Source organism: Xyrauchen texanus, chromosome 29 (genome assembly GCF_025860055.1).
Source record: "Xyrauchen texanus isolate HMW12.3.18 chromosome 29, RBS_HiC_50CHRs, whole genome shotgun sequence".
NCBI lineage: Eukaryota > Metazoa > Chordata > Actinopteri > Cypriniformes > Catostomidae > Xyrauchen > Xyrauchen texanus.
This window is the reverse complement of record NC_068304.1, coordinates 28,788,144-28,805,493: the sequence shown is the minus strand read 5'-3', so window position 1 is coordinate 28,805,493 and position 17,350 is coordinate 28,788,144. Positions and strand designations below refer to the sequence as shown.

Here is a 17,350-nt window from a genome sequence, read left to right as displayed (position 1 = left end):
CCTCTTAGGTTATATTTCTGTTCCCTGTTTTCAAACAAACATAGTATATTTCCAGGCACTATTTTCCTATTAACTTTGAACATAAAGATGCCAGTATTCAGACTGACTAAATCGGAAAATTTTATTGCTTTAAATTTACAGAATATAGAATTTGTCGGTTCATTATAGGGGGAATGATTGACTATCCTTATAGCTTTTTTTGTAAAATAAAAATAGGTTTTGTGTTTGTGGTGTAGGCGTGCCCCCATATTTCAACACAGTAAGAAAAATATGGAACAATAAGAGAACAATAAAGAATATACAAAGAAGGCGTATTTAAAAAATACTTGGTTTTATGTAATATAGCTATTGTTTTAGACAGTTCCCCTTCTGTCGCTCTCTCCTCGTTGTGTCAGAGAAGCGACACTAGGGGTCTCTCCTGAGCGCCGATATTCACCTCTGATCTATGAAAAAAGGCCAATGAGAAGTTGGCAGCCGGTATTTGCATATCCCGCCCCCGGACATACGGGTATTGAGGCGGCGCAAATACGGGAGTTCATTCAGAAAATTTCTTCGGAGCCGATGGTCGTGCATGCAGTCTGCTGCGAGTTACACACCAAGTTCCTGTTTAATCCTCTGACGCTCTGCATGCTGTTGGACTTTACAGCACACAACAGCGGCTTTCTCCTTCATGCACGGCTGTGCATTCTTGCTCCTGGGTGCTTCGACAGCGCAGACAACTCGAAAGAGTTATTCTAAAAGAGTAATTTCGCTCTAAAAGAGCAAAACACAGCGGCGTTGAACGTCCTTCTCAGGACGCGTCTTTTTAAAGACGATTTTCCGCCCCTGTGTACTTTCTGGATGCGGTGATTCTCCCCACCTCTGACGGTCATAAAAACTGCCTTGCATTCCTGGGTGCGATCACACGCAGGCAGCGTTTTTATGAATGGTCTATGTTTTCAGTACGAGAACATAGCCATGACAGCATTGCGGTCGTAGGCTTTTTTCTTGTAGTGAGAAAAAAGCCGCTTCAGCCGCCGTCTTTCAGCGTCGATGAAAGACGATCTGGGGAGAATAACGGGACGCTTTCGCCAGGTAAATCCCCTCGAAACCTCCCGCCTCCCCGGCACGCTTGCCTGCTTCCCCGAGCTCGGGATTAGTGCGGTCCGCTTAACGGCCTACCGTCCGGTCCCTCGAGCTACCCAGCATTGGATGATGACATCACCGCTGCATCGGAGAGCGCAACAGCGGCATCGGATGCGGATAACTCGCCTGGGCCGCCACCTTCTGGTCTCCGACCAGTCTGAGCCTGACGCACGGAGGTCCGCTATGTTTCCCCGGGCTTAATTGGTTCCGCGGGCATGTGCGCCGGTCACAGCCGCCCCCAGTTCCTTCCGACGCATGACGAGCTGAGCAAGCCCAGCTCCGCTCCGCTCGCTACCCTCGGTGGTAGAACGGTCCCAGACCGCTCCCCCCTGCACGCCATGGCCCCCTCCTGCAAGTCCACCGGGCCAGGGCACTTCAACATCTGCACTCAAACAGGCGATGGCCACCCCCCGTGGTCCAGAAACGCAACAATGGACAGCCTGGTCGCAGTACAGGAGGCAGACAAAGCATGCTTTCTCAAAACGCCCCCCGTCTCCCAGCTCCGTCCATTCGGCGACACCACTTGACGACTCAGCCCAGCGGTCCTCAGTGGTGAAGAAACAGACGGAGGCTATTTCACACATCTTGCCCTGCCGCAAACCTGCCGCCAGGGGCCATGCCCTGTCTGCTCACCGAGGCGTCCTCCTGCGGCTTTCAAGAAAGAAAGAAAGTGGTGCTCCGCCTCAACTAACAAGTGATTGGGCCCAGCTCTCAGCCCCAGCGTCGAGCTCCCCGCAGAAGTTGGACGCCCATCGTCTCACGGACCCCCTTGAGGACCCAGAAGGCTCCCAGACGCTCCTGAGATGACAGACCCAGAGACCGAGACGGCAGCTCCGGAGCTGGTAAGACCACTCCGTTCCCCGGTGGAGGGCCGTAGGAGAACTTTTTTTTTACACTCTATAGAGCTATTTCCTTGTTGTCTCTGGGTCACCTGGCCCGCAAATGCCGTTCTCACGGCACTCTGCTTTCAGGCCTCAACAGTCCCAGCTTCCCGGATGCGGCTGGTTCAGACGAGTTCAGAGGACGCCAGCATCAGACCTCCTCCTCAGTCACGAACCCGCCCCCTGCCGGGTGCGCAGAACTCCCGTTCAAAATGCTCACCCAGAAACAAACTCTATCTGGCGTCCGGCATCTAGATTGGTTTGCAGCGGTAGACCTGAAGGACGCGTACTTCCACGTCTCGATTCGCCCTCGACATCGACCCTTCCTACAGTTCGGGTTCGACGGCCAGGCATATCAGTACAAAGTTCCCCCCCTTCGGCCAGTCTCTGTCGTCTTCACAAAATTCGCAGAGGCAGCTCTTGCCCCGCTCCGAGAAGCCGGCATACGCATACTCAATTACCTCGACGACTGGCTCATCCTGGCCCCCTCGCGAGAGTTACTATGCGTGCACAGAGACCAGGTGCTCAGGCACCTCAGCCGTTTGGGGCTTCAGGTCAACTCGGAAAAGAGCAAGCTCACCCCGGTCCAGAGCATCCCTTTTCCCGGTTTGGAGTTAGACTCAGTCTCAATAATAGCTCGTCTCTCCAACGAGCGTGCTCAGTCAGTGCTGAAATGCCTTGCTTCCTTCAAGCCAGGTGCCGTGGTCCCTCTAAACGATTCCAACAGCTCCTGGGGCATATGGCATCTTCCGCGACGGCCGCGCCGCTGGGGTTGATGCATATGAGACCATTTCAGCACTGGCTCCAGACTCGAGTCCCGAGACGAGCATGGTGCCACGGCACACACAACGTGAAAGTTACCAATGCCTGCCACCAAACCTTCAAACCCTGGACAGACTTCTGCTTTCTACGGGCAGGAGTACCCTTGCAGCAGGTGTCCCGACGCGTTCTGGTTACAACCGACGCCTCCAAATTGGGTTGGGGCGCCGTGTACAACGGGCACGCAGCCGCAGGCCGGTGGAACCGAGGCCCGCTGCGTTGGCACATCAACTGCCCAGAGCTGCTGGCTATTTTCCTTGCCCTGAGGAAGTTTCTCCCGTTAATTCGGGGCAAGCACATCCTAGTCAGGACAGACAGCACCACGGTCGTAGCCTACATAAATCGCCAAGGCAGAGTACGCTCCCTCCACATGTCACAGCTCGCCTGTCGTCTCCTCCTTTGGAGTCAGCAGCAACAGGAGTCACTGCGCACCACTCACATCCCTGGCAACCTCAATGTAATAGCGGACGCGCTGTCAAGACAAAGCTCGCCCGGCGGAGAGTGGAGGCTCCACCCCCAGTCGGTCCAGCTGATTTGGGACAGGTTCAGCAGGGCCCAGGTAGACCTGTTTGCCTCCCAAGAAACCTCCCACTGCCCGCTCTGGTATGCCCGGACAGAGGCTCCCCTCAGGGCAGATGCTTTGGCACTCAGCTGGTCCGCGGGGCTGCGCAAGTACGCATTTCCCCCAGTGAGCCTTCTTGCACAGGTGCTATGCAAGGTCAGGGAGGAAGAAGAACAGGTCATTCTGGTGGCCCCCTACTGGCCCACCCAGACTTGGTTCTCGGACCTCACGCTCCTCACGACAGTCCCTCCCTGGCGAATTCCCCTGAGGAAGGACCTTCTTTCTCAGGGACGGGGCACGCTCTGGCACCCACACCCAGACCTCTGGAACCTCCACGTCTGGCCCCTGGACGGGATGCGGAAGATCTAGCCGGCCTACCATCGACCGTCATAGATACAATCAACCAAGCCAGAGCCCCCTCTACCAGGCATCTTTACGCCCTAAAGTGGTGTCTGTTCGCAGACTGGTGTTCTTCCCGAGCCGAAGACCCACAGAAGTGCGCAGTTAGGTCAGTGCTCGTGTTTCTACAGGAGAGGCTGGAGAGGAGGCTGTCCCCCTCCACCCTGGTAGACGGCAAGTCTCTTGGTAAGCACGACTTAATTATCAGGTTCCTAAAAGGTGCCCGGAGGCTGACTCCCTCCTGGCCTAACCTGTTTCCCTCCTGGGATATCTCGGTCGTCCTCTCAGGCCTCCAGAGACCCCCTTTGAGCCGCTAGACTCAGCTGGACTCAGGGCCCTCTCTCTCAAGACCGCCCTGCTGATCGCGCTCGCCTCCATCAAGAGGGTCGGGGACCTGCAAGCGTTCTCTGTTAGCGACACTTGCATGGAGTTCGGTCCGGCAGACACATACGTGATCCTAAGACCGCGACCGGGCTACGTGCCCAAGGTTCCTACCACACCCTTCAGGGATCAGGTAGTGGACCTGCAAGCGCTGCCCCGGGAGGAGGCAGACCCAGCCCTTTCATTGCTGTGTCCAGTACGTGCTTCGTGTATCTATCTGGACCGCACACAGAGCACCAGACGCTCTGAGCAGCTCTTTGTCACCAGACGCTGTCTCCAGTCAGAGGCTTACCCACTGGGTTGTCGATGCCATTCCACTGGCTTATCACACCCAGGCCGTGCCCCCCTTGCGGGTCCGAGCTGACTCCACCAGGGGTGTTGCGTCCTCATGGGCACTGGCCAGGGGCACCTCCCTAGCAGACATCTGCAGAGCAGCGGGCTGGGCAACACCTAACACTTTTTCGAGATTCTACAATCTCCGAGTTGAGTCAGTGTTTTCTCAGGTCCGAGCCCGTAGAACTCGGTAACACGCTAACGATCTGACAGGGTGCATCGCTTGCGTCTAGCGCCCTTTCCCTCAACCAGGTAAAATAGTGCACCTCCGTTCCCAGGAGATCCCATCTTCGGGTCGCTGGTTGACTCCTCCCTAGCCCTTGTGGGTCCACAGTTCAGCGGAGGAACTCGCTGAGCCAAGCCACTACGGGTACCCAATCTACCCTGTACTGGAATAGGTGCTCCACAGGTAAGGCCTCCTGTTCGGACTCCCCCTGTGTGTAATTCCGCGGTACTGTCCCCTCACGAGCGGACCCCCGTGTCTCCCTTAGGCAGTTACAGCTGCCTCGGTCGCCGTGCTGTATGCTTCCCCCCTCTACGAGGCTGGATCTACCACAGCACCAACTTTTCCACATAGGCCCTAACAGGCCATGTGATGCATTCGCCACTCTTTGCCTCCCCTGCCGGGTAGGTGTGGCCTCTGCAGGGTCTTCTCCCCCTGAAAGAAGGGCTAAGACCCCCTTCCCTCAGTGCGTGTAAGGGCCCCGGCCGTAGTTGCTCTATGCCAGAAACATAGAGAGAAAAGAGGCCCAGCCAGGCTGGCCCGTTCCCAGGTTGGCGGCCATCACCTTGTTCCCAAACCATTGCTTAATTCTGGATAGTTCTCTGGTCACATCAATAGTTAATTGGTGAAGATTTTCCCCAGATACATACAGTGTTGTGTCATCTGCAAATAATACACATTTTAACAAATCGGATACCTTACAGATATCATTAATATATAAAATAAACAACTTAGGACCAATCAAAGAACCCTGGGGCACCCCACAAGTTACTTTACGCATTTCTGATTGATGCTCATTAAAATGAACATACTGATGTCTATTATCAAGATAGCTTTCTAACCAAGAGAAAGCACGGCCTCTAAAACCATACCGCTCTAGTTTATTCATTAACAATTTATGATCTATGGTATCAAAGGCTTTTTTTGAGGTCGACAAAAACACCCAAAGTAAAATACTTTTTGTCTAATGCAGATGCTATATAATCAACTAATTTAATAACTGCCATTGAAGTCGATCGACCACTTCTGAATCCATATTGCTCATCACTTAATATCATGCATTTTTCTATGAAACTATCAAGCCTCTTCAAAAAAAGTTTTCCAGTATTTTTGAAAATTGAGATAATAAGGAAATTGGTCTATAGTTTGAGTATAAATGACTATCACCACTCTTGTAAATTGGTATAATTTTAGCAATTTTCATCTGATCTGGAAACACTCCAGATTTAAAGGACAAATTCAAGATATAAGTCAGGGGTTCTAATATTAAATGGATTATATTTTTAACTAGTTTCATATCAATTTTATAAGACTGTTAATGTGTTATGTTAAAGGAATATTCTTGCTTCCATACAAACTTAAATTGACAATTTGTTGCATAATGGTGTTAACCAAAAAACTACTACTTGTCCCTCCTTTTCTTTAAAAGAAAAAATTATATAAAAATTGGGGTTACAGTTAGGTACTTACTTTACAAATGAAGTGAATGTGGCCAATGTCCTTTTGTGGTAATCAACATTATGCCACAAATACTGTTGATTAGTCTGAACCCTAAAACGATTAAGCTTAAATTATATTGAGCCCGGATTACTACTTTAAAATGCATTACACGATAAAACATTGCAGAAGTAGTTATCACACAATGGTTCATATTGGGAATTGTGTTTGATTATAGCAAAATACCCAGTGTTGTCCCATTGTGTGATTACTACTTGATATCTCTATTAATTTTTTTTTTATAAAACTTCTGAGTTACCCTCCATATTTTTCATGAGAAGGCCTTGTCAGGCCGGCATGTTTCCACCATCCAGAACCATGTTTCAATTAATAAATCAAATGTTTTTTGTCTGATGGTTTTAAAATCTTGTCAAATTAATTAGGAAGGGAAGGCAAAATAAATATAAAAAATTATTAAGAAATTTCTTGTGAGATTTACAAGGGGGTGGGGTGACCTTGAGGGCAGTTCCTGCTTTTTTTGTTATGAAACTTTATTTCACACACTTCACACATACTGTATTGTCATTATGATTAAATATTAATATTGATAAACCAGTAACACTTTACAATATGGTTCCATTTGTTAACATTAGTAAATGCATTAGTTATCATGAATAAACGATTAACTATATATTTGTTACTGCATTTATTAATATTTGTTAATGTAAGTTAATACAAATACAATTGTTCATTGTTAGTGCATGTTAGTTCACAGTGCATTATCTAATGTTAACTAATACAACATTTGATTTAAAAAATATATATATATAGTATATGTTGTAATTAACATGAACTAATAAATGCTTAAAAAGTATTGTTCATTGTTAGTTCATGTTAACTAATGTTGTTAACTCATGTTAACAAATGAAAACTTTTTGTAAAGTGTTAATGATAAACCACACCCTCTTATGTTTTACCCTTGCAAATTTATTGCTGCAGTGGCTATTTAAACATGGTGTAATGCTCACCCGACATTTGAAGTGATTGCTAGCCTAGAAAAAGAAATGCAAGGCAATCTTTTATTGGCAGTGACAGTACTCTGCATTGCCAGGCTTTGCCCCTCTGTGTGTGGTGATCCACTCACTTGCAAGGAGACCCGCAAACTCCTGCTTTCTTCATGGATGGAGACTTTATTATTGGAGAAGCTTTCACTCTTCATTATTCAAAGAAGATGGAGAATCACACCTACACAAGGTGGCCACAACCACTAGAGTGCAGTGGCAGGTTATTGACATAGAGAATTGAATGCAGTCCTTGACAGAGCAAGGTTAAATATGTTGATTGTACTATACATAATATTCATAATTAGGGCCTGAGCACCGATGGCGCGAGGACCTTATTGTTCTAGGGTCCTTGCACCATCGGATGACTGCGATTCGTCACCGTTTATTATTTTCTTCCCAAATGAATCGCATTTTTGATGGCCTATACATACCCGAAAACTTGTGAAACTTTGCACAAACATCAGAAGTGTCAAAAATGTACATCTGATATGGGTTTCAGAATTAGGTGTGGCAAAATGGCTTGATAGTGCCATCTACAAATTTTCAACAATATGCGCTTTACTCTACAGTTCACCTACACGTACGAAAATTGGTACACATGGGTAACATGCCACTACCTACAAAAAAGTATCTTGGACCCATGCCCTATACTCAAGAGGAAGTCAGCCATTTAGATTTTTCTCTTCAATTGTTGCTCAGTTTTTGCCATTTCCAGGCCTCATACTTTAACAAACTACTCCTATAGATTTCATCAGATCTACTTCATATTTGGTCATTCTAATTTAAAGGCCTTGGTCGATGCTAAATTGCAAAGCTTTTGAGTTTTTACTGCACATCACTGTGTGACAAAGTTCGATGTTTCGCAATGAAAAAGGAAGTTGTTATAACTCATACATACAATGTTCAATCTGCCCCAAACTTCACGTTTGATAATAGTCCCGGCCTGAATACATCTACGTGCCAATATTGAGTTATAGTCACAGCGCCACCTACTGGCAACAGGAAATTACATTTTTACACTGTGAAACACTATTAACAACATTTAAGTGCTAAAAAATGAGTGATATTCCCCTGGCACAGCAGCCCCACCGGTCACCAGGGTGCGAGTGCCTGTTCATCGATGCATGCAGCCTTAATGGTCTTTTTGTTTCTTGTCTAAATATGTGTAAATGAGATTCAGACATAAAAAAATATATATAAGTGTTAATTTATTAAAATAGTTGTAATAATAAGAAGTTATATCATAATATAGTTGTAATGAGCTGTGTTATGCTCGTGTCCTGTAGTATGCGGACCAGGAGATCAACAACAACTCAGCTCAAACTGGAAGGAAACCACACTTCCCGACATGCAGGCAGAGACAGGCAACAAACAGATACATGAGACAGCAACAACTAGACAAAGAGAGCAAGGTTAGACACTTGAGAGCACAAATAATAATCTAGCGAAGACAGTGAGGCACACAAGGATTAAGTAGGTGTTAGGAATAAAACATGGATCTCGTTGTAGTTTAGCACACAACACATCTACCATCAAGAATTCCTCGGTCCCTTTCAGTGCATGCCCAGGTAAGTGCAGACGGGAGTCCGCATATCTGAAGACTTCATGAAGGTTGAAGAAAGAACGACAACACACAGTTGCTTCTATTCAATCTACTCAAAGTTTATTACAGCAAGCATAATATTTATACCTTTCATAGAACAAAGAACAACCAACAGCCAATAGTATAGTGATAGCAAGACTTGCGAGAGAGCCAAGGACAATAAATGTTGACCGGAATAGCACGGGAACGGTAATCATATGAGGTCAAGCAGTCCTAGATATTTGTTATGTCCGACTGAGATATTTAGCTCAAGGAAAGGAGCATGTGGTGGCTGGAGCGCAAAACATTCCAAAAGAGGATAAGACAAGATAAACTAACAGCATCTATGAAGGTCATGGACTCTTTGTGCATATGGTGTGATTCTGTGATTCGCACACATACATACAGAGTTAGATGTCAATCTAAAGACAGCATGTACAATTTATATTTCTCACAGTAGGAAGTGCAATCAGACTGAAACAGGTGTAGATAGCATGTTAATCAGTGGCATGATCAGCGCCTTCCCGGGAACGATCAATGTTCCCATAGAAACACTGAACATGCGGGTCGGCTCCACTTCAAAACATGAGGGAGAGAGAAAAACAAAACAACAGAATAATTTGGCAAACTCACCGGAGCTGTGACAAGATAAAAATATATAGATATACATAGATAGATAGATAGACAGACAGACAGACAGACAGATAGACAGATAGATAGATAGATAGATAGACAGACAGACAGACAGACAGACAGACAGATAGATAGATAGATAGATAGATCGATAGATCGATAGATAGATAGATAGATAGATAGATAGATAGATAGATAGATAGATAGATAGATAGATAGATAGATAGATAGATAGATCGATCGATCGATCGATCGATAGATAGATAGATAGCTGGGAGGGACCATGTGAAGGTTAGTCGGTAAGGGTAAGTTGGGGAAGTGTCAGGTCCAGGTATAATCGTAACACGGGGGGATATTGGTCCGGCTTGGTTTCCCTAGGCCTCGACTTGTGAGGGGAAAAAGGCTCTTCATTGACTTCAGATGTGCCCCATCACGCACTGCCAAATGGGGAAAAGTGACTGCGCCCCTCCTCTCTCCTGTTCACTCCCGTCGAGAGCCAAGGGTTGCTGATCCAGAGGGCAGGGCGTCACTTCATGTCACATTTGTGATATGACTATTTACTTTCATTCCTATAGGTCAAAATGTGTAAAGATGAAATACTGTATGTTCATAATTACAAAATCTTACTTTTGATGATGTTTGAATGTAAGCCATTCTTAGTCTCATAATACCTGCTTGCTGCAATACTTATATTTAATATATTTATAGATATATTTATTAGCTTTATTAGCTTGCAACAGTGACATTCAAAATGAATATGTGATTTCTAACTAATAGTTTAGAAATATGTAATGTTTATTAATATTTTTTTGTTTGCTTGGCTCCTTAAAAGCAACTTGAATCTAAAATAAATTTGTATTAACTTATTATTTCTTTTAAGTCTTCTCGAGATGCTTTGGATTTTTATGTACTTGAAATGTATATTGCTTTTTATGTTCTGTCCCTTGATTATAATTCATGTCTGCATTGGATAAAACAAAGCTCTTGCAAAACAAGCAGGAAGGGGATGTTAAAGAAAATATTAAGTAAATATGCTTTCATCATGACATTTCTCTTGGGTTTGGGGGGGGGGGTTGTGTGCTTATAGAAGGCAGGACCTGGTTTTGGTGTTTTGAAACATTATAAAACTGTACACTTGAGGCACATATTGTTCTTATGATTGACAGATATTATATATTAGTCACACCCTCTTAGTTTTCCAGTTGCAGAGTTACAAAATTGAGAATAGTAGTGACTATGGTGGGTATTTAAACAAGACCTTGCTTGCCTGACATTTGGAGTGCTTCCTGGTTTAGCAGGAGAAATGCATGTAAATATTTTATTGGTAGTGACAGTTCTCTGCATTGCCAGCGTGTGTGGAGTTGATCCAGTCACCTGCATCCTGCAAGGAGACCCTCAACCTCCCACCCTGTTCAAGGACGGAGACTTTGTTATTGGAGGGGTTTTCTCAATTCATTACTATCTGAGGACAGAAAAGAACACCTACATTAGAAGGCCACAGCCACTACAGTGTGGTGGCAGGTTAGCGTTTAATAGAGGATTGAATACAATCCATAAAAGAGCAGGATTGACTGTTTTTTATTGCATTTTTCTTGTTCTGCATAAATGAGCTAATCAGAGATAAAAAGATATGTGAAATCTTAAATAGAGTGTTTTTTGTTTTTGTTTTTAAACAATGTTCCAATAATGTTATAATTTCGTTTTTTATTGTCTGTACCTCAACAGCATGGACTTCAGAGAGCTGCGCTTTGCTCGTGCATTGGAGTTCGCCATCCAAGAGATCAACAACAGCTCAGATCTGTTACCGGGCATCACTTTAGGCTACAGTATATATGACTCTTGTGCCTCTGTGCCCATGGCAATAAAAGTAGCGTTTCAGCTTGTCAATGGGCTAGACCTCATATTTAATGAAACTGGTTCCTGTGCAAATTCTACTGCTGTTACCGCAGTAGTCGCAGAATCTGGTTCCACGCCGTCTATAAGCATTTCAAGACTCCTCAGTCCTTTTGGAATTCCACAGGTGCCTGCCCAACTTGTCAATTTCATTCAAGTTTATTTATTTATCATCAATAATAACAATATAGCCTATTTCGATATTCATTATTGTTTAGCTATCCGTTTTTGTTAGTTGAAAACACAGACATAAAAGCAATGGCTTGGCTAACACATGAGGGGAAAGTTTAAGAGGCCGTTAACACAGGACGCGGTAGACGCGGCGCAACGGAATGGACAAATATTAAAATTATTATTATTATCATTATGATTATTATTATTATTATTATTATTATTATTATTATTATTATACATTTTAATTAATTAAATAATTAGAATCTTTTTTTCTTTTCTTTTTTTACTTTTCACTGCGTCTTAAAAGAAGATCCGCCATGACGTATAACGGTCAGAGAAGTCCTTCTACTCTGACGTGTCTATACGACCAGCCTAAATATTTATATGTTTTGAGTGAACGGATCCTTAAAATGTGTTATCCGCGTAATGAAATCTATAGATGTTTTGTGGTCGGTTACTTCTTTTTCCTTTTTCCTCCACTTTCTGGTACATAATAGGTGAGTCATTACGCAACATGTGCGTGTCTCAGTGATAAACGGCAGTATCCTACTTTCTTCAGGACCATCCCCAGCGACCACCATCAAGCGGCCGCTTTGGCACGGTTGGTCAAGTACTTCGGATGGACGTGGATCGGGGCTGTGCGCAGTGATTCAGACTACGGGAACAATGGCATGGCATCATTCCTCAAAGCTGCGGAAGAGGAGGGAATCTGTGTGGAATATTCGGAGGCCTACTACAGGACCCAGCCTCACAGTAAACTCAAGAGAGTCTCAGATGTCATTCGCAGGTCAACGGCTCGTGTAGTAGTTGCTTTTCTGGCCCCGGGTGACATGAGACTTCTCTTGGAAGAGCTGAGCCAGCAGCCTCCTCCCCCACTGCAGTGGATTGGCAGTGAGGCGTGGGTTACAGACTCAGAATTGCTGCGGTTTAATATGTGTATTGGTGCTGTGGGATTCGCCGTTCAGCGCTCTGTTATCCCGGGTTTGCGTAATTTTCTACTTGACATCTCTCCAGAACAGGTGCTGAAATCTTCCCTGTTGACGGAATTTTGGGAGAGCGCATTTAGTTGTAGTTTTAAACGACTGGCAGGTTCTCCATCAGGTCTGCCAGCATGTAATGGCACAGAGAACCTACGTGCATTACAGAACCCATACACAGACACGTCACAGTTACGAATCACTAACATGGTCTACAAAGCCACATATGCTATAGCGCATGCCATCCATGGCACTCTCTGTACCGACAAGCACTGTAACAAAAATATTCCAATTGAGCCCCGACAGGTAAGTGTTCTCAATCATGGAATAATTAAATTTATAAGCCCATAAATTATTTATTTGGCTACAAAAGCGATTTAAAATGTTTGAATATATTTGGAACATTCTTTTAGTTTCTGTGAACTGTTCACTTTTATACAAACAAGCACAGCTAGTATTTCAGTGCAGTTTTTATTTTATTATTATAATTTTTGTATAAAAATAATATTTCAGTAACACTAAACAGCATAAAGATGTCTAACATAACTTAATTTCTTATATCCATCATTCAGGTTTTCCATCAGCTTAAGCGAGTGAACTTCACTAGAAATAATTATTCTGTTTCATTTGATGCCAATGGAGATCCTGTGGCCACCTATGAACTTGTGAACTGGCAGCCTCAGAAAGGTGGTTCAATACATTTTGTGACTGTGGGTCACTATGATGCATCCCAGCCAAAAGGCCAAGAATTCAGTCTAAGCAGATCTGTCATTTGGAATGATGGCAGTGAAAAGGTACACTGTAAAAACTGTTTCATTAGGTACTGTAACGTAAAAAATGTGCTTTGTGTGGTAGCATCTATATGAACTATATCAGCCTGTCAGATTGTGGTACAGCAACGAAAACAGTTTTAATAGGTTAGATTAAGTAAAATTGCAGGCTATCACTTTTTTAAATATATAGAAGTTTTGTTCTATTCTATGTGATTGTGAATATCTGTCACCTCCAGGTTCCCGCATCTGTGTGCAGTGTGAGCTGTGACCCAGGCACTAGGAAAGCTGTGCAAAAAGGAAAACCTGTCTGCTGTTTTGACTGCATAAACTGTGCAGAAGGAGAAATCAGCAATGAAACAGGTAATGTATTTGAAAATATGTTTCTGAATAAATCAACCAAGATTCGTATGTATCACATCATTAAGTTTTAACAATTCTGGTTTCGGTTCCATTTCAAGATTCCATTAATGAAAGTACTTTTGAGGAAAAAACATACTAATCTTAAGTAATAAATTATACCATTCACTACAAATATATATATATTGTCTGCCTAAATTGCGGCAGAGACTGCCATGCAAGGATAGGACTACTGAGCCACTCCAGATGTTGCCAACAACAAAATTGACTGAAAAAGATAAAGAAGGCGCAGCCATTGTCTTTCGAGACAGAAGGGGCCTATTATATATATATATATTCCGATGCTAAATAAAAACAATACTATTTTTGCTAAAGTATTTTAAGATGATTATCATGTAACCAACTAATTCAGCAGGTGAGTGAGTCGTTTTAGACCATCGAGTTTGTCTGCGAGTCATTTTGACTGATGCATAAAAAAGAACTGGTCCTTCATTATGAAGACTTTTCTGGTTGCTTGCAAAACCCAATATACAGTGCAACCAGCAGAATCCTATTCATTCTTGAAAGGCACTTATAGGCCTTTAGGGTAAATCAGACCATGTGAGAGAAAGATGTGTTTTCTATTAATTAAAAAACTAATTTTTTTAATACTTTGCTTGACCCTTTCTTGCTGTCTCACTACTTTAAAATCAAGCAAGTTCACTACTCAGCTACAGTATCATTTATTTTGCTGAGATGCTGTGGATTCTGTGGCACAGGAAAGACTGCCACTGACTATTTTAGTACAGTGTTACATCCACAACAGTGGAAGAATGCAGATATTAAAAAAAGTACATTTTCTACATCTCCATTTTTTCTGTAGTTTATTACTGTTGAAATAAGCACACATTCTTCATGTTTCAGATTCTTTAGATTGTCACAGATGCCCATCTGAGTACTGGCCCAATAAAGATAATGATAAGTGCCTTCCTAAACCAGTGGAGTTTCTGTCCTGGGATGAGATCCTCGGAATCATCCTGGCTGCTTTCTCTATTGCTGGCTCTTTAGTGGCTTTGAGCATGGCTTTATTGTTCTACAAAAACAGGACCTCTCCCATAGTTAGAGCCAACAACTCAGAACTGAGCTTTCTGCTGCTCTTCTCATTGACTTTGTGTTTTCTGTGTTCTCTCACTTTCATTGGGAGACCCACCGAGTGGTCCTGTATGTTGCGTCATACAGCGTTTGGGATCACTTTTGTCCTCTGTATCTCTTGTATTCTGGGAAAAACATTTGTGGTGTTAATGGCCTTCAGGGCTACACTTCCAGGTAGTAATGTCATGAAATGGTTTGGACCCCCTCAACAGAGACTCAGTGTTCTTGGTTTCACTCTTGTGCAGGTTCTTATTTGTGTGCTTTGGTTAACAATATCCCCTCCTTTTCCTTACAACAATATTAAACACTACAAAGAAAAGATTATACTAGAATGCAGTTTGGGCTCTGCAGTTGGTTTTTGGTCTGTACTTGGTTATATAGGACTCCTAGCTTTCCTTTGCTTTGTTTTAGCTTTTCTGGCCCGAAAGCTGCCAGATAACTTCAACGAGGCAAAATTCATCACATTCAGTATGATCATATTCTGTGCTGTATGGATCACTTTTGTGCCTGCTTATGTCAGTTCTCCAGGAAAGTTTACTGTAGCTGTGGAGATATTTGCAATTTTAGCCTCAAGTTTTGGCTTGATTTTCTGTATTTTTGCTCCCAAGTGTTTCATTATTATTTTTAGGCCAGACCAAAATACCAAAAAACACCTAATGGGTAAAGTACCTTCAAAAGCCCTTTGATATCAAATTTAATTGACATTTTTTCAGTCATTCTCTTTTAGTGTCTTAGCACAATTAGATGACTCTGTGAATCTGTATGTACCTCTGCCATTTCTCTGCCAGTTTATGACGTCATAGCACTCTGAGACACACAAAACAATCACTGAAGATGTTCACACACACACACACACACACACACACATTTGTGTGGCTATCCTTATGAGGACTCTCCATAAACATAATGATTTTATACTGTACAAACTATAGATTATATCCCCAAACCCTACTCCTACATCTAAACCTAATCCTCATAAAAAAAATTCTGACATTATTTAGTATGTTTTTTTAAGCTATTTGATTTATTTGGACACTAGAAATGTCCTCATAAACCACATTTATAGCATAATGCCCCTGTAATTACCAGTTTGTAACCTAAAAAAAATGACTCATTAACTACCCAGACCAGCCCCCACATACACACAAACTAAATGTTTGACATCATATTCTGTGATTTTAATATAGCTGTGTGTTTTAATGTTTGTGCAAAAATATTTGGTTTAAAACATAAGATAGAAATGTATGTTATGCATGAAATAATAAGTATACATGAATTGTATACTGTAAATATTCTTGTTATAGCATTTTTTCAACGGTTAAATAAAGGATCAAACCCAGACTGACTGCTCTTATTACAGCATCGATGATCTCAGATTCTCTGTGTCCCTTGTTCACTCCAGCGTCAATCCGGTGCATCAAGTTGTTGTACGACAATTTATCTTTCTGTCCTTGTTCTCTGATTTGGCCATTCATCTTAAAATCACATCAAATAGTGACTTCAGGAATGACATTTGGATGTTGAGGAAACACAGAGGGGCTTGATACATCAGGAACTTTCATACTTAAACGTTGAATTTCACACTTCAGCATGCTCATAGATGACTCAAAATAGTGCTGCAGTTCTGTGTACTTTTTTGCCGTGTTCCGGGGGGCAAGGAGAGGTGATGAAGCAGAGACCTACATGTTAAAATTTAGAACATCTTAGTTATAACACTTAAAGCGTTTATTGAAAATTGTATTAATTGGACATATAATATACCATAAGAGCTTTTTAACTGTCTGGGCATGCTGGGACAGACTTACCTCAGTTTGTCCCCCTGCCCACTGAATTGACCCCATATCTATCTAAAGCTGCTGCTCCCATGGATTCTGCCAAATGTATTATGTCATAGAGGGGCACAGGCTCTCTATTCTTGTCGAAATACACCTTGTCTTTGAACTGGTAGGTAAAATATACTTTCTTTAGGTCGTGAAGAAGCTGTTGCATAAGACAAAGTTGCACAATATTAAGCTTATATAAAAAAATACTTTAATTACCTGATATATAAATATTCCAAACAATTGCTAATTTAAAAAGATGTGTGATTTTGAAAAGACAAAAGATTTGTTTTTCAAACACAAATATCTTATCACCTGCCATGGAGAACATTTTGACTCTCTTTGACAATTCAAATTTGTAATATGAATTTTTTTCCACCTGTCACATTGTAACAGTCGGTGCAATGCATGGGTATTGGCATACACTACTGTGATACATTTGTACATTCAGACACAGGAAGAGTCAGGAAACAATGAAGCAAATAAGTTTGTTCAAATAAGACTTTATTTTCTGTCTCACACTGCACACTCTTGGACTTTTGGGCTCTTCACTCAAAACGAAAACACTCCCTGAACACATACACTCTTCATAAACTCTCAGAACACACGTCACGCCACACTCTCGTGTCTCTCTCCTCTCTGGCGTGTTTTGGCTGCTTCTGATGTCACTCTCCTCTATCACTATAACAAGAAACAGCTGTTAGAAATTATGCCAACCAGCTAGACGAGCCACACCACTCCCTCTCTTTTTGTGGACCATGCCGCCATCCCCACAACTACTTTATA

The 17,350-nt window shown here is 43.0% G+C and overlaps 1 protein-coding gene across 1 annotated transcript; it reads left to right on the top strand.

The window, feature by feature from the left end:
- The first annotated feature begins 7,224 nt into the window (after positions 1 to 7,224).
- Positions 7,225 to 15,430, top strand: LOC127622820 (extracellular calcium-sensing receptor-like). The gene is made up of 7 exons (XM_052096922.1): positions 7,225 to 7,286; positions 10,790 to 10,960; positions 11,165 to 11,459; positions 12,004 to 12,789; positions 13,056 to 13,277; positions 13,493 to 13,616; positions 14,517 to 15,430. The coding sequence occupies exons 1-7, from the start codon at positions 7,225 to 7,227 to the stop codon at positions 15,428 to 15,430; spliced, it is 2,574 nt and encodes an 857-aa protein (XP_051952882.1).
- The last annotated feature ends 1,920 nt before the right edge of the window (positions 15,431 to 17,350 follow it).